This window comes from Syngnathoides biaculeatus, chromosome 8 (assembly GCF_019802595.1).
Source record: "Syngnathoides biaculeatus isolate LvHL_M chromosome 8, ASM1980259v1, whole genome shotgun sequence".
Classification (NCBI taxonomy): Eukaryota; Metazoa; Chordata; class Actinopteri; order Syngnathiformes; family Syngnathidae; genus Syngnathoides; species Syngnathoides biaculeatus.
In genome coordinates, this window is record NC_084647.1 from 27392458 (window position 1) to 27416861 (window position 24404).

Here is a 24404-nt window from a genome sequence, read left to right on the forward strand (position 1 = left end):
GTAAAAATGAGCAGTCAATTCAAATCTTAATTTTCAGTATTGTCTTATTTTGTTTTCGTTGTACTTCAATTATTAAATCAGATCAAGCCAGTCAGCCAGCTAGTAGTAAAACTCAGTTGTGAAATACAATAAAATTCGTATCTGGTAAAATCCGGGATATTTACAGTTTAGCTTCAGCAAATTTTAGTATTTTTATTTTTGCGAGGGAGAGAGGGAGGAAGGGGTTGGAGTGGCAGGGAGGAAGCTATCCTAAATTCCATCCATCCATTTTCTCAGCCACTTATCCTCACAAGGGTCGCGGGAGTCCATCTTCAGGCAGGAGGCGAACACCCTGAACTGGTTGCCAACCAATTGCACGGCACATAGAAACAAACAAGCATTTGCACTCACAATCACACCTCAGGGTAATTTAAAGTCTCCAATGTTTGGCATGTGGGAGGAAACTAGAGTGCCCGGACAAAACTCACGCGGCCACAGGGAAAACGTGCAAATTCCACACAGGCGGGACTGGGATCTGAAACCCGGTCCTCAGAACAGTAAGGCTAAAGTGCTAACTGGCCATGCCATCATGCAGCCGCTAGCCCAAGTTATTCTGTGGAAATCTCAGCTACTCGTCACTTTGTGTGCTGAGGCCTAAGCATTGAAAATATTAGGCTGGTGCCATCTCATGGTATCTTGGTCTTGGTATTAAGTTTGATTCATTTGAGTATTTTTTTCCACATGTTCTGCTCGTGGTCCTTAAATGCACAGTCAAAAGTAAAATGAGAAATTTTTCCTTGCCAGGAGCTCCTGCGAATGTCCCATTGAGTCTTTTTTTTTGTGTTACAATTTTCCAGTCAGTTACACTTATTAGGGTTTTAATGCTGTAATGTTAAAATCTGTTTATTGATTTTAATACTATTTGTGTATAAGGCTAGTGTGCCCATTTGTTTGTCCATGTGATGTATGTCAGTTGTTTGTCATTTGGGCTTTTATGCAAAATAACTCTTGATTAGCCTCACATGAAGGTAGTTTGCAAAAGTTTAAATGCCACTATAATAAGACATTACTTTGAGAATTCTATATTATTTTCTTCAACGTCAAAAGTTTACATACACAACTGTGTCTTTAAAGAACATGGGGAAGCCCAGATGATGAGCTCATGGCTTTGAAAGCTCCCAATAGGTTTACCGACAATGTAAGTTAATTGACAGCACACCTGGGTATTTATTTAAGGGCACACCTTAAACACTCTGCCTTGGTTTGCAATCATGGGAAAATCAAAAGAAATCGGCCAGGAAATCAGAGAGAGAATTGTGGCGCTCCACAAGTCTGGATCATCCTTGGGTATAATTTCCAAATGCTCGTGAGGAGCCACGTTCATCTGTTCAAACAATTATACGCAATTATAAACGTGGGGATGCCCAGTCGTCACACTATTCATGAACGAGACAAGCTCTGTGTCCCAGAGCTGAATGTGTTTTGGTTCGAAATATGCAAATTAACCCCAGAATAAAAGCCAAAGACCTTGTGAAGATACTGGATGCAGCTGGTCAGAAGGTGTCAATATCCACTGTGGAACGTGTCCTGCAACAACATTAGCTAAAAGTCCATTCACTGAGAATAAAGCCATTTCTCTTAAACAAAAAAGGCAGATTACCATTTGCAAAAAGACACCAACACAAAGATCTTAACTTCTGAAGACATGTCCTGTGGTCTGATGAAACTAAAGTGGAGCTGTACAAGTTCAGAAAGAGAGCTTGGAATGCTTGGCCACAAATGGAAAACATAGTTCATACTTCATAGACTCAGAGTGATTCAGCTCATTTACATGTTTTTATGTTCACACGCTTAACTAGCGGAGTATCATGTTTTTAAGGGCATTGAGTCATTTGTCCTACAATGAGACTATTAACTCACACTCTCTACCAGTGTATACTCAGCTCCTTCTAATTATTCAGACTGTGCCAAATTAGCTCCAATATGTGCACATATTTTGATGGGATAAAACCCAGCAGCAAATATTTTCAAATCTAATCTGATGAAGGTTTTAATTTGGTCTAATTCAAAGTTACAATACAATAAATTGAAGTTTGTCTGGAAAATTAGAGAATTTGGTGGTTTCATTTAGGTGCTTGTTTTTGGAGTTGTGTGGTTGGATCAATACTGAAGTCCATTCTTGTCTATTATGTGCTGTTTCCTGATGGAGATCTGGAGTGAAGCCAGTTCCGGGGATTTGTATTTGTAAAGTGATGAGTGCAGGATAACTAAGACACATTGCAAACATGGTTCCACTGTGTTTCCCATGTAATGTAATGTAAAATGTGATTCAGTTATTATTTTAGTTTGATTAAAGACTCTGGGTATTTTGGGGCTGTCCTGGTTGACACACCTGTTCAACTTGGTATGGGCATCAGGTACAGTGCCTTTGAATCGGCAGACTAGGGTGGTGGTCTGCCTTTTTAAGAAGGGGTGTGTTCCAACTACAAGAGGACACTCCTCAGCATCCTTGCTAAGGTCTATTCAGGGGTGCTGGAGAGAAGAGTCTGACGGGAAGTCAAATCTCACATTCAGGACGAGTGGTGTGGGTTTGTTGTTGGCCGTGGAACATTGAATCAGCTCTACACCGTTGGCATGGTCGAGATGGGCTGTTCGTTTGCAGTATGACAAGTGTCAGTTTGATCCACATTGCTAGTAGTTAGATTCGTTTCCATTGAGGGTTGGATTCTATTCACCATTTCTGTTTATAATTTTTGAGGACAGAATTTCTCTGTGCAAGTGTAGCATAGAGCAAGTCCGGTTTGGTGGTCTCACTATTGGATGTTATTTTTGCAGATTACATGGTTCTGATGGCTTCATCAAGCTCTAATCTCCAAATCTCAATAGGTTTGCAGGCGAGTGTGAAACTATTGGGATGAAAATCAGTACCTCCAAATCTGAAACCCTGGTCCTCAGTTGGAAAAGGGTGTAGTGCTCTATCCAGAGCAGGGCTGAGATACTGCCTCATGTGAAAGAGTTCAAGTGTCTTGGAGTCTTGTTCACAGGTGAGGGAAAAATGGAGCGGGGACTCAGTGCAGTGTCTACACTGATACTCAATTTATATCTGTCTATTTTGGTGAAAAGGGAGCTAAGCCAAAAGCCAAGGCTATCAATTTACCAGTCGATCTACGTTCCTACCCTCACTTATAGTCACAATCTGTGAGTCGTGATCAAAAGAACAAGATGCTGGATACAAGCAGCTGATATTATTTTCCCTGGAGGATGTCTGGGTTCTCCCTTAAAGAGAGAGTGAGAAGCTTGGTCATCCGGGATGAGTTCACATCTGAACTGCTGCTACTCCACATTGAAAGGAGCCAGATGAGGTGGCTCAGGCATCTGATTAAGATACCTTCTAGTTAAGGTGTTCTGGGCATGTCCCACTGGGAGGACACCCCGGGGATGACCAAGGACACGTTGGAAAGACTTCGTTACCTGGCTGGCATGGCAACACCTCAGCATCCCTGTGGAAGAGCTGGATGAAGTGGCTGGGGAGAGGGAAGTTTGGGCTTCCATTCTTAAGCTTCTACCCTCATGGCGTGACCTCAAATAAGTCCAAGAAAATGGATGGATGGATAAATAAAACCAGAATCCATCTTGTAACACTCTGTTTTTTGAAAGCATTATTTTATTCCTGGTCTAGTTGGTGCCATCTTTGTTTTTGATAAAAATGGTTAAAGAGATATGTACAGTATGACCATGCTCTTGTGCATATACGAGTACTTTCCTTCATTTATTTTAAATTTTGAACCACCTTTTCTGCGTAGTAGAAGAAAATCCACTCAAAGGTGGACAGGGCATGACATATAAATGTGAAGCGTACACTTTACCTTTCAGTATTTCTCCACAATGGTCATGTACTTTTCCTTTATTGATCCATGTGCACAAATATGTTACGTGCAAATTTTTATTAGCGGACTAACAGACTTTGTCAAGTACCAGTGATTGTTTTGAGTTGCAACTGGACACTATTTTCTAGCCGTTAAATCCAAACTCCAATAAGTCAGTCTTTTAAATCAAGGTCCCACTATGATACGCTATGCGAATGTAAACTAATGGACGTACTGTAATGCAATGTTGCCATACCTTGAAACAGTACAGTGGGGAAACAAAAAAAATATGCATTCATCTATTTTCTGTACCGCTTATCCACACGAGTGTCATGAGTTTGCTGGAGCTTATGCCAGCCGACTCTGGGAGAGAGCCCAGGTATACCCGGAACTGGTTGCTAACCAGTTGCAGATATAAACAATATAGTAACATTATTAAATGTTTTGTCAGTGAAGTACAGAACAAACACTTGAATACACGTCCTCAGTTTTCAGTGTTTCCATGGAAGTGTTCATGCTCGTCTTCACAAATTACTACACTGAGACCGTATTTCAGAAGTCTTTCTGGTTTCAAAATGCTTAAATTACGAATACAATACCATGTTCAGTTTAAAATGGTCTTGGGTAAATGCCACCTGAAACTTCACCCCAATGGTTCATTTGTTGTCACTGTGAGTGGTGCATTATTGCATATGACTGTCAATGTATTTTCGAAAGGTAAAGTGATATGTGATTCAGTTCAGCTCAGGATATGGCTGAATCAAAATGTCCTTTCTCTTATACCACAAAAATGTAATATACACTGGTGACTTGCATCCAAAAGAATTAATTCCAGCTTTGTTTGAGATGTTGTACAAGTCTTCCTTCAGTGATCTTGAGTAATTGTTACGTAAACATTTGGTGTACCACTTCCAAGACTGGCTTCATGACCAATCTGAATTTCCCTGATAGATTGGAGGACCAAAGACAATTCTTCTGTAAGATGACATTTTGGCTGCTTGTAAATCCAGACAGACGTTCATTCTGTAAGGACTGACCTTTGCTGCTATGGTGTGCTGTATTAGCACAGCATGGTTCTAGCTGACGAGTTAACTACTTTATAACAGCCAAAAGGAAACAGGAAGGGAGCAGCCAGCTGCAGGGTCAGAGGTCACTCTATCGCAATAGGGGGGGGGGTGGTGGCGGGGGTTGACAACAAGCCAGTGTTCAGAAAAATTCTCTTTGCTGTGATTGCCGCCAGGAAAAGATGAAATATGGCAATCAAATGTGGGTCTTTTGTGTGGTTCTCTATTGTTCTTGTTGGCACAGCAGCTTTGATAACAGCAACAGTTGTAGGGGGTAGTACAAACAGTGATTATAGAACTACTATTGTGTGATTGAGGTGACTGGGAGATATGCTATTTAGTTCCTTTATTCTTTATTCTTGTTTCTCGAAGACAAAGAAGAGGAGGAAACCGGATCCAGCGTCAGAAGAAAAAGAGGAATGCGCAGAGCCTACAACTGAGTGTAAGGACTTTGAATGTTGGGACTATGACAGGAAAAGCTCAGGAGTTGGTTGACATGATGATTAGGAGAAAGGTTGATATTCTGTGCATCCAAGAGAGCAGGTGGAAAGGTAGTAAGGCTAGAAGTTTGGGAGCAGGGTTTAAATTATTCTACCACGGAGTAGATGGGAAGAGAAATGGAGTAGGGGTTATTTTAAAGGAAGAGCTGGCTAAGAATGTCTTGGAGGTGAAAAGAGTATCAGATCGAGTGATGAGACTAAAATTTGAAATTGAGGGTGTTATGTATAATGTGGTTAGCGGCTATGCACCACAGGTAGGATGTGACCAAGAGTTGAAAGAGAAATTCTGGAAGGAACTAGATGAAGTAGTTCTGAGCATCCCAGACAGCGAGAGAGTTGTGATTGGTGCAGATTGTAATGGACATATTGGTAAAGGAAACGGGGGCAATGAAGAAGTGATGGGTAAGTACGGCATCCAGGAAAGGAACTTTGAAGGGCAGATGGTGGTGGACTTTGCAAAAAGGATGGAGATGGCTGTAGTGAACATTTATTTCCAAAAGAGGGAGGAACATATAGTGACCTACAAGAGCGGCGGTAGAACCACGCAGGTAGATTATATTTTGTGCAGACGATGAAATCTGAAGGAGGTTACTGACTGTAAAGTAGTGGTAGGGGAGAGTGTAGCTCGACAGCATAGGATGGTAGTATGTAGGATGATTCTGGTGGTGGGTAGGAAGATTAAGAAGACAAAGGTAGAGCAGAGAACCATGTGGTGGAAGCTGAGAAAGGAACAATGTTGTGCGGCCTTCCAGAAAGAGGTGAGACAGGCTCTCGATGGACAACCGAAGCTCCCGGAAGACTGGACGACGACAGCCAAGGTGATCAGAGAGACAGGCAGGAGAGTACTTGGTGTGTCATCTGGTAGGAAAGGGGAGAAGGAGACTTGGTGGTGGAACCCCATAATACAGGGAGTCATACAAGGAAAGAGATTAGCGAAGAAGAAGTGGGATACTGAGAGGACTGAGGAGAGGCGAAAGGAGTACATCGAGATGCGACGTAGGGCAAAGGTAGAGGTGGCAAAGGCTAAACAAGAGGCATATGAAGACATGTACACCAGGTTGGACACGAAAGAAGGAGAAAAGGATCTCTACAGGTTGGCCAGACAGAGGGATAGAGATGGGAAGGATGTGCAGAAGGTTAGGGTGATTAAGGATAGAGATGGAAATGTGTTGACTGGTGCCGGTAGTGTGCTAAATAGATGGAAAGAATACTTTGAGAAGTTGATGAATGAAGAAAATGAGAGAGAAGGAAGAGTTGAAGAGGCAAGAGTGAAGGACCAGGAAGTGGAAATGATTACTAAGGGGGAAGTCAGAAAGGCATTACAAAGGATGAAAAATGGGAAGGCAGTTGGTCCTGATGACATACCGGTAGAGGTATGGAAGCAATTTGGAGAGATGGCTGTGGAGTTTTTGACCAACTTATTCAACAGAATACTAGCGGGCGAAAAGATGCCTGAAGAATGGAGGAAAAGTGTTCTAGTTCCCATTTTTAAGAACAAAGGGGATGTTCAGAGCTGTGGGAACTATAGAGGAATAAAGTTGATGAGCCACACAATTAAGTTATGGGAAAGAGTAGTGGAGGCTAGACTCAGGACAGAAGTAAGTATCTGCGAGCAACAGTATGGTTTCATGCCTAGAAAGAGTACCACAGATGCATTATTTGCCTTGAGGATGCTCGTGGAAAAGTACAGAGAAGGTCAGAAGGAGCTACATTGTCTTTGTGGATCTAGAGAAAGCCTATGACAGAGTACCAAGAGAGGAACTGTGGTACTGCATGCGTAAGTCTGGTGTGGCAGAGAAGTATGTTAAAATAGTACAGGACATGTATGATGGCAGCAGAACAATGGTGAGGTGTGCCTTAGGTGTGACAGAGGAATTTAAGGTGGAGGTGGGACTGCATCAGGGATCAGCTCTGAGCCCCTTCCTGTTTGCAGTGGTAATGGATAGGCTGACAGATGAGGTTAGACTGGAATCCCCTTGGACCATGATGTTCGCAGATGATATTGTCATATGCAGTGAAAGCAGGGAGCATGCAGAGGAACAATTGGAAAGATGGAGACATGCACTGGAAAGGAGAGGAATGAAGATTAGCCGAAGTAAAACAGAATATATGTGCGTGAATGAGAAAAGTAGAGGGGGAAGAGTGAGGCTACAGGGAGAAGAGATAGCGAGGCTGGACGACTTCAAATACTTGGGGTCAACAATACAGAGCAATGGAGAGTGTGGTCAGGAAGTGAAGAAACGGGTCCAAGCAGGTTGGAACAGCTGGCGAAAGCTGTCTGGTGTGTTATGTGACAGAAGAGTCTCCACTAGGATGAAGGGCAAAGTCTACAAAACTGTGGTGAGGCCGGCCATGATGTACGGATTAGAGACAGTGGCACTGAAGAAACAACAGGAATCTGAACTGGAGGTGGCAGAAATGAAGATGTTGAGGTTCTCGCTCGGGGTGACCAGGTTGGATAGGATTAGAAATGAGCTCATTAGAGGGACAGCCAAAGCTGGATGTTTTGGAGACAAGATTCGAGAGAGCAGACTTCGATGGTTTGGACATGTTCAGAGGCGAGAGAGTGAGTATATTGGTAGAAGGTTTCTGAGGATGGAGCTCCCAGGCAAAAGAGCGAGAGGAAGACCAAAGAGAAGGTTTATGGATGTGGTGACGGAAGACATGAGGGCAGTTGGGGTTAGAGAGGAAGATGCAGGAGATAGGCTAAGATGGCAAAAGATGACACGCTGTGGCGACCCCTAACGGGACAAGCCGAAAGGAAAAGAACAAGAAGAATTCTTGTTTCTCTTTAAGTGAAACACTCAAAAGATGATGCACTGTCACATTTACATCAAACAAGTTACCATTAGTTAGTGTAGATTCTCCAAAAAACAACAAGACCCAGCATTCATTATATACACAATCTTAAGGTTGTGCAATTGGGCAATTTTCTGAAAGAGGTGTGTTTTTTGTTTTTTTGTTTTTTTTTCAACCTGCCGTTGACTTTACAATGTTGTACAAACCATTTTGTTTGTAGGATTTACCAATCCTTTGACTCACTAAACAAATATTTTGTTGTATGATCAGTTTTTTATAACTGCTTCACATCTGTGTGGCATGGAGTCAACGAACTGGTGGCACCTTTCAGCTGTTCTTCTTCGCCAAGATTCCTAATAACATTCCACAAATCATTTACATTTCTTTGTTTTGCTTCAGAAAGAGAAGTGATTGGGCCAGCTACCCCTGACATTAACTTTGTTGCTTTACAACCAAAACTTTGCCTGTTTAGTCGTGTTTTTGGGGTCATTGTCTTGTTGAAACACCCATTTCAAGGGCATGTGCTCTTCATCATAAGGCATCATGACCTCTTTAAGTATTTTGACATACAAACCAATCTATAGTCCTTGATATGCGGTAAATATCCCCAACACCATAGTAGGAGAAACTTGCCCATATCATGTTGCTTGCCCTACAATGCTTCACTATCTTCACTGTGTACTGAGACTTGAACTGAATTGGAGTTCGTCTTACAAACTGTCCAAAAAGAACAATTTTACTCTCATCAGTCCGCAACATGTTGGTCCATTTCTCTTTAGGCCAGTTGACGTGTTCTTTGGCAAATTATAATCGCTTCTGCAACTTTGCGGGGTATTCTTGTAAATATATTAGTTTCACACAGACTTCTTCTTACTGTCACAGTAATAACAGGACAGACGTAAAAATTGTGCCAAACAAATATGCAAATATGTGCGTTCATCTGAGATGACACGCTGTGGGGACCCCGAAAGGGACAAGCCGAAAGAAACTACTACTACTACTGTCTTTGATCATCCTGGAGCTGATAATTTACTGAGCCTTTGCCATTCTGGTTATTCTGTTATTAGTATTTTTCTTCTGTTATTCTATTTTAATGGTTGTCTTCTGTTTTCTGACACGTCTGTGGTTTTGCCCTCCATTTTAAAACATTAGAGACAATTTTAGCTGTACAGCCTATAATTTTTTGCACCTCTTCATAAGGTTTCGCCTCTCCAGTCAAACTTTTAATCAAAGTGCGTTCTTCTGAACAATGTGTTGAATGACCCATTTTTCTTTGGCTTCCATGGAGAGGTGTTGGCTTCATCCTGAAATAGAGACCACCTGATTCACACCTATTTTTCACAAAATTGATGACCTCACCGATTGAATGCCACTTTTTTTTTTCCACACAACCCTTTCAACAAATTGCCCAGTTGCGTAGTCTTAAGGGTGTATATCATGAATGCTGGGTCTAGTTGGTTTTCTGACAACTACATCTACTGGTGACTTGTTTGACATGTAGCTTTAAAAAAAAAATGTAATGAACACATGGATTAACCTGGTTAGTCACATTGGACTGCTATTATTGCAGTTACAGCCTGAATCAAAGTACAGTATATTAGACCTTGTCCTTGGCAAAGATATCTGCCTGTGGATTATTTAGGCTTTAATATTTCTGCTTGCACCAAACATATTAAATCAAATTTCAGAACTCTTATTTTGCAAACAAATAACATTGCTGATGGATTGGATTGGATAATTTATGTATGGACTATAGTTCAGGTTTCTATTTTGTGCAAATGACTTATCTTGCATACAATTTTTTATAGCATTTATCTTTCACTACTACATATCATGATAGATTAGCAACTAGCATGGGTTCTCAGTCTTTTTCGAATTCATCCATTATCACGAAGGTAGTACAAGATAACAATACAGTGGTACCTCTACTTATGAAATTAATTAGTTCCCAAAGGTGTTTCGTAATGTGAATTTTTCGTTACTAGAAGTGCTTTTTACGAGGAAATTGACTGTTCAGTTCCAAGCCCCCCAATTTCCTACCTGCCACCCAAAAATAAGCATTTAAAGTACATAATGTAAAAAAATAATAATTATGTTACTTTATCTTTAGCGTTGGGCGACTGTGAAGAGAAGGGTGAGTGAGAAGCAAATGGCATCGTGGGGGACAGAGCAGGACGCAAACGTTTGACACCTGAGTGAAAACATAAGTACAAATGTACGCACGCATGCATGACTTAATTCCACTAAGGTTTCTTGGGGCCTATGGTGAATGAAGACGAATAAACTTGCAAAAAATCAAAAACTCAAAGTTGTACTTTTCCAATGTGTGCTCGCGTGTGAACGCACCAGTGTGTGATTCAGTGACGCTTGAGTATCCAAGAGAAATGAAAAGCATCATGGGTAAATATTGAATCCTTCCTAGCCAGTGTGATGCCAGGAAAATGGTATGGCAACAGCCAATAGGAAATCACTTCTATCACACCACTTTCCAAACCATATACAGGATATTTACGTTCGGTGGAATTTGGGGGCTGCAAATCCATTGCCTAATTTTGTATTTCGTGTCCTGAATTTTCTTTTATAATTCGAGATTATTTTTATGGAGAGGTGTTTTTTCACCAGAATTTGAACTGAAACTGGTTGGTGGCCAGTTGCAGGGCACACATAAACAACCAACCATTCACGCGGATATTCACACCTACGGGCAATACATAATCTTCAATCAACCTACAATGCATTTTTTGGGGATGTGTGAGGAAACCGGAGTACCCAGAGATAACCCACGCAGTCACAGGGAGAACATGCAAACTCCACACAAGCGGGGCTGGGATTTGAACCCCTCTTCTCACAACTGTGAGGCAGATGTGCTAACTGGTCGCTCCACTGCACAATTCAGTTTTCACTAATAAAAGTGAAAGGTGGTGATAGATGGCAGGATGTTAAGTTGCATGTTAATGCAGCGCTGTATAGAGGTGACAATGCAGGGAAAGAATCTCTAAAGAACCATCTGGAATATTTTTCCTTTTTAATTTTGTCCTCAAAGACTGGCATTGACGTTACGAGCAGCTAAGTCTCAGTAGAGCTGGTTGTCTAGTGTTGAAGGGTCGTCTGTCCACATGTCCCTGTGTCCTTGGGCAAGACACTGAACCCGAATTTGCTGTCTTCCATGGTAGCACCTGCTCATTGGTGTATGAATGTGAAGTTTTTGTGTCAATGCTGTCTGCCTTTATTTACACTACACATCCAGCTGCTTCTTTTGCTCATTTCTTTCACTTGATCATCCTAACAACCAGCACAGTTTTAGTGTCACCTTGCATTGAAGTTCACCCACTCTGCTCGGGCACTGCTCTTTGTTTGACACCCCTTCGTACATAGTGTAGTGTACCGCAGCTGCAGTGTGGGCGGTATTTTTATTACTGTTGCTCTCGTGCATGTCAATTCCCTTTGCCCAAAAACCCCACACAATCAACTTGTGTGTGGAGGGCTTAATAAATCAGGCTTCTCGAAGCATCAATCCTCTAATGAAACTGGGTGCTGCAGTTCTCTGCCAACACGGCATTTTCCTCTGCTCTAACCTCCCTCATTGCATTCCTTTTTCTTGTTCTATACTTACTGAGGAATGTCTCAATTTCCAGTTTTTCTTTTATTGACAGGTTTTACAACAGTTTATCAGAATTTTAGCAAACAAGAATTAAGCTGCTGTCAAGGTTGTCACATGTAGTAGGACATTCAATTAACTAATATTTTGGAGATAGGAAAAGTCCAATTATGGGACTTGTACAGTGCTGTGTGGAACAGATAACTGGAAGGTGATTACTGTATTGTTTGACTTTACATCATGGCTTCTCCCAATTGTATGTTTTAGGCATTGTGGAAATTTTTTCAAAGTAAAACTTTTTTTTTTTTTTTTTTTTACATTCGATGTTACGGTACAAATTTATAATATTGATACAGTAATCACTTCAGTACAAATTGATGCTTAAGCACAAATTCATTCTGACAGCACTTTAATCATAAGCTCTTCTTTTCTGTGCTTTCACAGGAGGAACCTCACCAAGCTCTCACTGATCTTTAGCCACATGCTGGCAGAGCTGAAGGCCATCTTTCCCAGTGGACTGTTTCAGGGCGACAATTTCCGCATCACCAAGGCTGATGCTGCAGAGTTCTGGAAGCGTGCCTTCGGGGACAAGTGAGACTTCATGTTGTTTTACAAATAATGTGATTTTCTTAGACAGGATTCATCACAACAACAGAGACTTTTTGTCTGGCCTTCCCTCCTTGGATCAGTGTTTGAACTGAGAGTTGTCATTCATTGTCATAGTGCGTGGTATTTTATCGTTGGTTTGCACACATAATGAGGAATGGAAATTTACATTTACATTTTACCACAAGACGACATACCAATACCACTTTTTTTCCCAGACATCACAAGTACTGATAATGTAGTACATTGCTTAACTAAGGTACTTGATAATGCTTTAATGTCCTGAAGTTGTGATGGAAATGTTTTTTTTTTTTGTTTGTTTGTTTTTTTTTTTAAATCAAGTATTGTTCAAAAACACTTCTTAATTATGGCTTTAGCTTTACTTGTATCACATTTTATAACAAGTTGTCATTATCGTGTTCCCTTGGGTTAAAATCCCAAATATATCCTCATTAAGTGATATCTGTGGAGTACATTTTGTTTCCCTTTTTTTATATATATATATATATATTTTTTTTTTTATTTTTTTTTTTTTTTGGGTTGACAGTTTTTATTTTATTTTTTTGCAGGTTTTTTTTTTTGGTTTACAGTCTATTTTTCCATTTAGTTTTTTTTTCCCCATTCGTTATGTAATACACTTCTGTATACTACAATGAAACCAAAGATCAAAACGGGTTTGAGGCCAAAACATTTATTTGAGGGGAAAAAAAATATACAAATGTCCCTCCATCCGGTTTCTACTAGCGTTTTCATATAAAAAAGAAAAATAATAGTTTTTAGAAATAAATTTTATAATCTATGAGGTTGGTCACAAAAATTAATAGCAACTCAGGCCTATTTCAAGTTCCAATGGCCGGCTGGTACGCCTCTTGTAACATCTTTTTACGGTGAAACACCTTGGTACAGTTGTCTTTTTGCAAGTAAAAAAACATTTAACATGGGTCGTTGTTGGTGATCTTTTTTTGATTATTTTTTCCTTCTGGACAAGAATATTCTCAAACAGACATGACACCTTTTTGATTTTTTTTTTTTTTTTTTTTTGAGAACTGTAATGAACAAAACAAAGGGTCCCATTCTTGTGCAATTCGCTGAAGTTCATTGGCCTTGGTTGTCAAGCTTAGGTGTGAGTCAACCCTCCTTGTCTTAACACTTCTGTCCTCTTCTTCCTCTTCAGGACGAAAGAGCCACACGGCTAGGATCGAACAATTATGTAAATTAGGCAAACTGAACGCATTCTGTACTGTATAGGACACTTGGAATGGCAGTGATAGATTGACAATGGTCTACAGTTCCTGAGCCAATCAGGACACAAGATGATGCAGGTTTTTCCTTACCGTATCAAGATACAGAATGCAATGCGCTTTCATTTGCTGTAAAAAAAATAATTAAATAAAATATGAAATAAATGAACAAATTAATAATTATAAATAAATGTGTGCTATGATGGATGTTGTGAGGGAAGACATGAGGGCAGTGGGTGTTAGAGCGAAAGATGCTAGAGACGGGCTTAGATAGAAAAAGATGACACGCTGTGGCGACACCTAACGGGACAAGCCTAACCCTAAGAAATTAATCTTTGTGCGGGGTGTTAACTACTTTGTCTAGCTCCTTCCAGAATCTCTATTTCGCTGTAGGTCACATCCTACCAGGGGGGGCAGAGCAGCTAATCACATGACTTCCTCAATTTCAAGTTTCATCCTCGTTACCCTCTTTTCACTTGAAGACATTCTTGGCTAACTTTTTCTCTTCCCATCTATCTACAGTATGGATAAATAATTTAAACCTAAGCCTTTCCATCAGGTCTCCTGTACACAAAAATGTCTTTTCCTTTCGGCTTGTCCCATTAGGGTGTCGCCACACTGCATCATCTTTTTCCATGTGCACTTATCTCCTACATCTTCCTCTCTAACCCAAACTGCTCTCATGTCTTCTCTCTCAATGTCAATCAACCTTCTCTTTGGTCTTCCTCTTGCTCTTTTGCCTTGCAGCTCTATCCTCAAGACCCTTCTACCAATATCTCTGGACATGTCCACACCATCGAAGTCTGCTCTCTTGGACCTTGTCTCCAGAACATCCAACTTTGGCTGTCCCTCAAATTAGCTCACTTCTAATCGTATCCAACCTGCTCACTCTGAGAGAGAACCTCAAAATCTTTATTTCTGCCACCTCCAACTTGGTTTCCGTTGTTTCTTCAGCCTCATGGTCTCTAATCCGTACATCATGGCTGACCTCACCACTGTTTGATAAACTTTGCCCTACATCCTAGTAGAGACTCTTCTGTCTTATAAGTCACCAGACACCTTCACCAGCTGTTGCAACCTGCTTGAACCAGTTTCTTCACTTCCTTACCACACTCACCATTTCTCTGGATTGTTGACCCTAACTATTTAAAGTCATCCACCCTTACTACATCTCCTTGTAGCCTCACTCTTCTTCCTCCACCCTTCTCATTCACGCACATATATTCTGTTTTACTTGAGCTAATCTTCATTCCTCTCCTTTCTGGTGCATTTCTCCACATTTCTAATTGTTCCTCCACCTGCTCTCTGCTTTCACTGCAGACCATGTCATCTGTGAACCTCATGGTCCATTGGATTCTAATCTAACCTCATCTGTCAGCCTATCCATTACCACTGCAATCAGGAAGGGGCTCAGAGCTTATTCTTGATGCAGTTCCACTTCCTCCTTAAATTCTCCTCACACCTATGCCACACCTCAGCACTGTTCTGCTGCCCTCATACATGTCCTTTTCTATTCTAACATAGTTCCCTGGTCCACCAGACCTGCGCATGCAGTACCACAGTTCCTTTCTTTGTATTCTATCATGGGCTTTCACTAGATCCACAAAGACACAATGTAGCTCCTGACCTTCACTGTACTTTTCCACTAGCATCCTCAAGGCAAATAATGCATCTGTGTTACTCTTTGTAGGCATGAAACCATAATGTTGCTCTCAGATTCTTACTTCTGTCCTGAGTCCAGCCTCCACTACTCTTTCCCATAACTTAATTGAGTGGCTCATCAACTTTATTCCTCTATAGTTCCCACAGGACTGCAAATCACCTTTGTTCTTGAACATAGGAACTAGCATACATTTCTTCCATTCTTTAAGTGGGACTGACATCCCTATAAATATTCTAAAATAGATATTGTAATGAAAAATACATATAACAGTATTCAATGTCTATACAAAAAAAGTGCGTCATCCATGCACAAAGTTGCGCAATTGAGTGTCCCTCGACATCCAAGTGGTCACCATATTAGTCGTGTCCTCCGTCCTTGACGTCATCGTCACTTCCGCCGTTGAAAACACGCAGTGCCTGCTACTATGGAAGCCGAACAACAGAGATATTCGCATTTTACCGACGCCCCTTCTGACTCTTTTCGAAAAGGACAAAAGCACACAACCAAGTGAAGTTACAATATTACACTATTGTTTCGAGGCATATTCAGATGATATCCGATCACAGCCAAACCGCATCCCGTCCAATCCACTCCCGCGGCAGAGATGAGCCATCGCAGTTCATCGCAGCCAGCCGGTGTGGCTTATGACAGAGCCGAGCGGTGCTGCTTTAGGTGGGTGCTCGCAGTCGAGCCAGGGTGCTTTATGCGCACACGCGACTGAGTAATGCATTGTCGGCTGGGTTCTTCACACCCGCCCCTGTCGCAAAGCCTGATGCGCAGCCTTCGCAGAAGCTGTGACCGCCGAATGCGGCGCCTCAGCCGGTGTGGCTGAGTTTCGGTGCCCGTGGTGGCATTTAAGGAGAGGAGGTGGAGCCGAGCTATGTTGCTTTTAGGGGTATGTTCAAAGTCGCCGCAGTACGCGATGAACACTATCGAGACATTGTTTGATGGGCGACGCGCACATCAACACATTTCATAAGTGGATCTTTTGTTACGTTATGAGAGAGACCGTTTACGTGGTCCGCCCCAAACTATTTTTTTTTTTTTTTTTTTTTTTAGTAGCTATATGCGCACATCAACACATTTCATATGCGGATCTTTTGCTGCGTTATGAGAGAGACTGATTACGTGGTCCGCCCCAAACAATTTTTTCGTTTGTTTTTGTTTTTTTTTTTTTTTTGGAGCTGTATACATACCTACCTGTTATTTGGAACCCACGAAGCTCTCGTCTTCTGCGCCCATGCAATCCATTTTTCACAACGAACCGGGTCTCTTGCAAACTTATGAAGGCTAAATACATTCTCCCGCGTGTTCAAGCAATGTCCAGCAATGCAATGAGCCGGCATTTTGGCTAACACGAAGGAACAGCTACCTTCCCGGAGGTAAAACTAATGGAAACAAACGAGTCCACGAGGGGGCGCCGCTGTCCTTTACGTCACTTCCTGCTTCTTATCAAAAACAAATCCATGAGAGGATTTTCATGGCCGGAGTTTCAAAAAGCTGTATATGTCTAAATCATGTTTTGTGGTGGGAAAAAAAAACACATGGGACCATATTGGCTGTGGGTTTTTCATTAATAATATACCAAAAATCATCCGTTTGACGACACTTGACCTTTAAGGCATGTTCTCGTTCGGTAGTATTCCAGGCATGAGGATTTCGGCAAGTATGGTAACCGATCTTTCGGTTCCGTTGATTTTTGTCCTGGGAAACGTTGGGAAACAATTATTTGGATTCCCATTTATAATGTTCATGGGAACCGGTTTTTATATGTACTTAAGAAAAAAAAAAAGCCTTAGCAGGCATGAGCATTTTGTTTTTTACGCTTACCAACCGACATGTTTGACTAGCGTTTGAGTGACCCGGATATGAATAACTCGACCTTGCGCATGCGTAGCGCAGAAGCGGAAACCGGTGCTGTTTGTAAACCACACTGACAAAGTTGGCGTTTTGATCATTAAAAATAAAGAGGTTCATGTAGGTCTGTTTTATACAGATTGTTGTATTTCGTTGGGAACTTGTTTTACATTCCACACATGGGTGAATTTTATTTAAAGTAAGCCCTGAGTTCTGGGAAACGCACTTTCGGTTCCGTGTTTTCTCAGGCTGGGTAACGACATGGTAACGGAACGATCGTTTCCATGAAATGCTCATGCCTGGTTTTCTGTTGAACAAGTTGGTCAAAAACTGCAGCCACCTCTCCAAATTGCTTCCATACCTCCATGCCATCATGACCAACTGCTTTTCCAATTTTCTTCCTCTTTAGTAATTTTTTTAAAACTTCCTCCTTACTCATCATTTCCATTTCCCGGTCCACCACATTTGCCACTTTCAACCTTACACGCTGCACATCTTTTCCATCTCTATCCCTCTGTCTGGCCAACCTGTAGAGATCCTTTTCTCCTTTCGTGTCCAACCTGATGTACATGTCGTAATATGCGTCTTTTTTTAACCTTCACCACCTCTACCTTTGCCCCAGGTCACATCTCAATGTATTCCTTTCGCCTCTCCTCAGTCCTCTGTGTCCCACTTCTCTCACCTCTTTCCTTGTATGACTTCCTGTATTTTGGGTTTCAACCACAAAGTCTCCTTCTCCTCTTTCCTACCAGAAGACACACGCATTACTCTCCTGCCTGTCTCTGATCACCTTGGCTATAGTAGTAGTCCAGTCTTCCGGGAGTTCCTCCTGTCCATCGCGAGCCTGTCTTAATTCTTTCTGAAAGGCGTGGTGCACCACAACATTCTTCCTTTCTCAGCTTCCACCACATGGTTCTCTTCTCTACCTTTGTCTTCTTAATGTTCCTCCCCACCACCAGGGTCATCCTAGACACCACCATCATATGCAGTCGAGCTACACTCTCCCCTACAACTACCTTACAGTCAGAAACTTCCTTGAGATTACATCTGCACAAAATGTAATCCACCTGCGTGCTTCTACCTCCTCTTGTAGGTCACCCTATGTTCCTGCCTCTTCTGGGGGAGGGGGAGTGTTCATTACTGCCATTTACATACTTTAGCAAAGTTCACCACCATTTCCCCCCATCACTTCTTCATCCCCTCTGTTTCCATCGTCAACATTTCCATTACAATCTGCACCAATCACAACTCTCTGTGTCTGGAATGCTCAGAACTACTTCATCTAGTTCCTTCCAAAATTTCTCTTTCAACTCTAAGTCTCTCCCTCTCTACAGCTCTTCCTTTAAAATAACCCTTCTCCATTTCTCTTCCCATCTACCCCATGGTAAAATAATTTTACCCCTGCTCCTAAGTTTCTAGCCTTACGACCTTTCCACCTGCTTTCTTGGATGCACAACATTGTTCTAATCATCAAAACCCTTCACTCTTTTGTTGGCTCTGTGGATTCCTCTTCTTCTTTCAAAGAATCCGCTTTCCACCTCTTCTTTGTCCTTGACCCACAGTAGCTGAATTTCCACCAACGCCTGGCAGGTTAACGGTGCCAGGGGCGGACATTGTTCACCCAGTTCACGACTGATCCGGTATGGGATTCTTTCGATGAACACTGATTTGTTTGGTAAAGTTTTAAGATGGTTCCTGGCGCAACCCTCTGCATTTATCCGGGCTTGAGACCGGCCTACAGTTTGCACTGGCTTGTTCCCCCGAAAGTGCTGCATTTCTTTTGGACACACACTATATCAACCTTTCTCCTAATCATCATGTCAACCACCCCCTGAGGTTTTTCTGTCATAGTCCCAGCATTAAAAATCCCCACATTCAATTCTCAGCTCTCTATTTCTGCTTAAGAACCTGCCTTCTACGCTTCCTTTGGCTTTGACCCACAGTGTCTGAATTTCAAACATCCCCCTGCAGGTTAACACTGCCGGGGGCTGAAGTTGTTTACCCCGTCCACCAGCAATCTGATATGTGGAATTCTTTCAATGAAAGCTTATGTTTGTTTGGCAAAGTTTTACGATTGACAACCTTTCTGAAGGAATCCTCTGCACTTGTATGGGGTTGGGACTGGCCTACAGTTTGCACTGGCTTGTACCCCCCATAGGCCTGCATTGTAATTCATTCATGTCTGTAATCTGCACATGGCCGCCATGGCATTTACTTCACCCGAAAGTGTTTGGCTGATCAAGTGATATCATTGGTTTGTATTGGAGCATTTTTCTTATTAGTTTGAGTCCAGACATACAATGTTGGCATGCCTCGTTAGCACATGAAGAGCCACATTTCACCAGCCCCTCCGTAACACTTATGTTACAATAGCAGTACCTGCATCAGCCTTGTTAAAGGGCTTCCAACAAAGCTTACCAATGTGACAGAGACTATTAACTAAGCGCCAAAAATAAAACTAATGTGGTACCAGGCAGCGTGTCTAGTTTAGGCCCTCTCTAAAAGTAACAGCCTCAAGCAAGCACCGTAATGAAAAGATACTAAAAAGATGGACATTTCAGGTCAGAGTGAAAATGCAATGAAATGGCCATCGTACCAAGCTAAACGAAACCTTACCGCTAGATGGAAACAAGGCTGAAGAGCCGTCATTTAAACGTAACTATAGAGGTTACATTCAAGTCCAATTCAAAGTATATATGAAGATGATAATTAGTACTTCATTTTGGTGTCTGTCTGTCTTAAAGGACCATTGTGCCCTGGAAGGTGTTCCGTCAGTCTCTCCATGAATTCCATCCCATCAGTTCCGGCCTGGAGGCCATGGCCCTCAAGTCCACCATCGACCTCACATGCAATGACTATATCTCCGTTTTCGAATTTGACATCTTCACCAGGCTTTTCCAGGTAGTCAAAATAAGGTCCTCATTTGAAGACTAAATATACACAACCTTTATTGTATGTTTTCTCAAGTCCATTCTCTGTTCTATTTGTACCCTGCAGGTTGTTATTACTATTACAAAGCAAGTATTCAGCAGATAGGGTGCCATTTAGACACAAGTCATGCATCTAAATTTTATAATCATGTGGGTACTAATCAAATACACATTAAAATACAGCATCTCAGTCTGTTTCATGCCATGCAGCTATAACTTTGCTATTTTGCCTAGGGTTTGCGTAATATGCCACAAGAGGAAGGTCAGAAGATATATTTATCTTCAAAGCTTTATTGATCTTAAATGGTTTATTTATCTTAAATGTTTTGAAAGCATTTCCTTACTAACACAATGCTATAAGAGGTAATTACTTTGTCTGTGGGTTTATTACATTTTGTCAATTACATGCTGATCCTTTCATACTTAAATTACAGGCTTAACATAGCCTAAACATACATTTCTTATGACTCGTCCTTAAACATTGAAATGTCTGAAAACTCCAAGTGGGACGTGAGAATTTTGCACTGATGTCCTTGCTGTGCACCAATAAATACGGGTATGCATCACTTTTACCTTGATGAGATGCAGGCATAAAGGATATTTAGTCTGAGTTATGATTGAGTTTTTTTCAGTGTTTACGTCCTTTGTTGTTAATCACAACCTCTGTTGGCTCTGAGAAAATCAAACTTCACTTTTAATGTAATATGGCCAAGATATTTTGCCACAATGTATTGTCTAACCCCACAAGTTTCCAGTCACTTCTATCAACTGCAGTGGAAACTTTTCTGTTTTAACTTGTCCGCAGAAAGCATTTTTAACTAGGAAATTTGAAAAGGGAGACTCCCTGAACAGTACATCTTTGTTGTCTAATCAGATACACAGAATGGTCATGCATCATTTATAATGGCGGTGACCTTTGTGGCTAATATCAAGTTGTTTGTGTTAGTTTTACTTCCCGTCACACAGCAAGCAAAAATAATGAGGCTCGTTGTTGAACACTAGATGTTCCGCAAATTTTTGTTACTGTGCTTTTGAAACAACCCTTTTGAAGTTTGTTGCGGCCTGCACGTCCAGTCAACCCTAATAGATGGCACAAAATGATCTGCGTATAGTTTAATTTCTTGCAATTTCTGCTTTAGATTATTTTTGTTTTACTCTTGTCACTGAAAAGTGTGCGTAGCTAACAAGTATGATTAAATACTTTTCCCCTACTTTTAAACCGCTTTTGGTTTCTGAACTGCTCAGTAATTTGTCACTTTTTCTTTGTCATAGCCTTGGTCATCCCTTTTACGAAACTGGAACAGCTTGGCAGTCACTCACCCAGGTTACATGGCCTTCCTCACTTATGACGAGGTCAAAGCACGACTGCAGAAATTCATTCATAAACCTGGAAGGTGAGACAAAGTAACATTTTACTGTTACCAAGTTACTTTATTTTGGAAGTTACATTGTATTGTTGTGCTGTCATTCTACTGTGGGTATTTTGAGTGTGACCAATGTTATTTTTCTGGACACTTAAAAAAAAAAAAGATCAGGTCTTGATTTGCATAGATAAAATAACAAACAGCCATTGCTTCCAGTTGAGTTAGGCGTGTGTTTAAGTATGCGTGTGTGTGTTGCAGTGCCGTGCAGTACTGGTATCAGTATCAATGGTTTGATTGTACACTGAAAGACGATGTCACTGCTTTGACCGGTCTGAAAAGCCTGATGTTCACGTTCTAGGATTAGTTGGTCAAGTTTGACCACAATGATGCAACAATTTATATTGCAGTACTTGCCGATAGAACATATCATAGCACATCAAGCCCAAAAGCAACTCTTATCACTTGACTGGCTGCTACAGACGTCAGTAGACGATCCACTGTCCGTAGTGCTTCATCGCAACATCTGTTTGCACCTCAAATATCAAGAGCACGAAAATACAGTGTGAGCAACTCCCGTTGCTTAAGCACATTTTTTTCTTCTTCTTTTCATTGACGTCTCCTCAGTTACATCTTCCGACTGAGCTGCACCCGGCTGGGCCAGTGGGCCATCGGCTACGTGACGGCTGATGGAAACATTCTCCAGACCATTCCTCATAATAAACCTCTCTTTCAGGCCCTCATAGATGGCTTCAGGGAAGGATTGTAAGTTCTAAAGTATTCGATTTGGCATGCTTACAGTGCAGTGTCATGCAATTCTTAGGCCCCCACTGGCTGAGTCATGACCTATTTCACAGCAGTCATCATCCTTCATAAACTAGGAGATGTAGCTTGTTTACTAACAAACAGATGAGCAATATTCAACAGAATTTTCTTTTTTCCATTTTTTTACACAAACAGTTTGATCTTACATTCTAGTAAGACATACAAGGTACAGTTACATCTGTCCTTTAAAATTATGTATCTGTGGCTGGATTGTTTGTGTATTGTGGTACTTATTATGAACTGTACAAAAATCTTCTAATCTTGTCAAGGAAACACGTTAGTTTATCCACTAAAGCTAGAAAATATGTTTCCAAGAATGACAAATCTAAGCAGATGTCAGGTTGGATACATTGACAGCACGTACAATCATGCATTTCATTGTTGCTTTTTTAATAGTACTAAAAGTACTTGTGATGCATATACAAGTTGCCTGACCGAACTATTCAATTTTATTTGGATTCTGATGCACTTTTTGCCCTTTACAACACCAGCTATTTATTCCCTGACGGCCGGCCCCAAAATCCAGACTTGACAGGACTGTGTGAGCCTTCGCCTCAAGACCATATTAAAGTCACACAGGTCAGTGCAGTGGATTAGTGGTATTTGGAATTGTAAATGTCTGTTTTCTGGTCTCAGTCAACTAACAGAAGGATAGAAAATTACCACAAGTTGGTCGTCATAGATTTTTTGGGGATCCAGTTTGGATACACATTTACAAGTGTTAGCCAAATGAATGTATAGTAATAAGGGCTTGGACTTGCCCTCTAAATCCCAATTCTTTTTGTATTGACACTAATGCATGACTTCCAAATCAGAATTGAATCGTTACTCCTTGTAGGATTTCAAAATAGATATAGTCAGCCATTTTTTTCTTCTTTCACTGAGATCATCTCAGTGGAAAGCTACAGCTATTTTCATCTCTGATTAATGATCAAATGCAAGAATGCACTCCAACTGTCATGTACCCAGAATTTATGTTAAGTCAAAATGGTGGAAGCAGTGAACAGTTTGAAAATAAACCAAATAAAAGTAAATGTGGCGTGGCAGCGGTTGCAGCTCTTGTCAGAATAAAGTTCATTGGATGTGCTAAGATTCTAAGATCTGATTCGAGTCAGTTCCTTGGTTGCTTTTTCCTTAATCTCAATTTGATTCATTACTGAGTCATGGATAGCCCTTATAGTAATGAATTGCACTAAAATCAAAAGGTAAAGTGAATATCATGCACAACTTAATTACTGATCATGTAAACAGACCACTATTAATACTTCAAATATTGTCTACATGATGCATACAATTTTTTTTTCCCCCAGTGGTTTTGGAATCAAATAAAATTCGGCCTTTGCCAGATGAGCACTCCTCAGAAACATATTGGGAAAACCCAATCAATTCTACACAGTGACAATGACATCAATATTCTATGTTAGCAATGTTACTGAGTAACTGGCCCCTGAGGGCTCATGATTGTCTTTATCTGCCCTTACAGGAGCAATATGAGCTCTACTGTGAGATGGGCTCTACCTTCCAGTTGTGTAAAATCTGTGCAGAGAATGACAAGGACGTGAAGATTGAGCCCTGTGGTCATCTCATGTGCACCTCCTGTCTCACTGCCTGGCAGGTAATAAAGTAGACTGTTGGGGGGTTGTCGTAAGGGGGCGAAAGTATGCATTCATTTAACCCTGTCCCTCATTGCAGGAGTCCGAGGGTCAAGGCACTGGCTGCCCATTCTGTCGCTGCGAGATTAAAGGTACCGAGCATATCGTTGTGGATCCATTTGATCCCAAGGACAACAGCGGGGGCTCCTGTCGGGCCCTTTTTGGGGCAGAGGGCGCACCGTCGCCTAGCTATGATGATGATGATGACGACAAACTTGAAGATCCCCACCTAATGATGAGCAAACTTGCTTGTACTAAGGTATCTTTGTGCTCCTAATATCAATATATTTCATTTAGTTTTTTCTCCCAATATTCACATGAAGTGTGTCTCCTTCTCTTGAGTCTGCAGGTGAAGTGCTTCTTGCATCTTCTTTTCATTTTTACTCTACTTCGAACTCAAAAACTCTTATCTAAAGTCTGTCATCCTTGTCTTTCAAGGTTGCTTTTTATGTTCCTCTCGCGA

General features: G+C 41.3%; 1 protein-coding gene across 2 annotated transcripts in view; it reads left to right on the forward strand.

Moving 5' to 3' along the window:
• Positions 1-24404, forward strand: part of cbl (Cbl proto-oncogene, E3 ubiquitin protein ligase) — a 59953-nt gene that overhangs the window by 22418 nt on the left and 13131 nt on the right. Inside the window, exons 3-9 of one of the 2 annotated variants that reach the window (XM_061828037.1) lie at positions 12251-12397; positions 19918-20074; positions 21376-21497; positions 22092-22229; positions 22781-22868; positions 23773-23904; positions 23982-24200. In XM_061828037.1, the coding sequence (XP_061684021.1) occupies positions 12251-12397; positions 19918-20074; positions 21376-21497; positions 22092-22229; positions 22781-22868; positions 23773-23904; positions 23982-24200 (1003 nt within the window). The remainder of the gene's footprint in view (positions 1-12250; positions 12398-19917; positions 20075-21375; positions 21498-22091; positions 22230-22780; positions 22869-23772; positions 23905-23981; positions 24201-24404) is intronic. The other variant, XM_061828038.1, reaches the window with a different exon arrangement.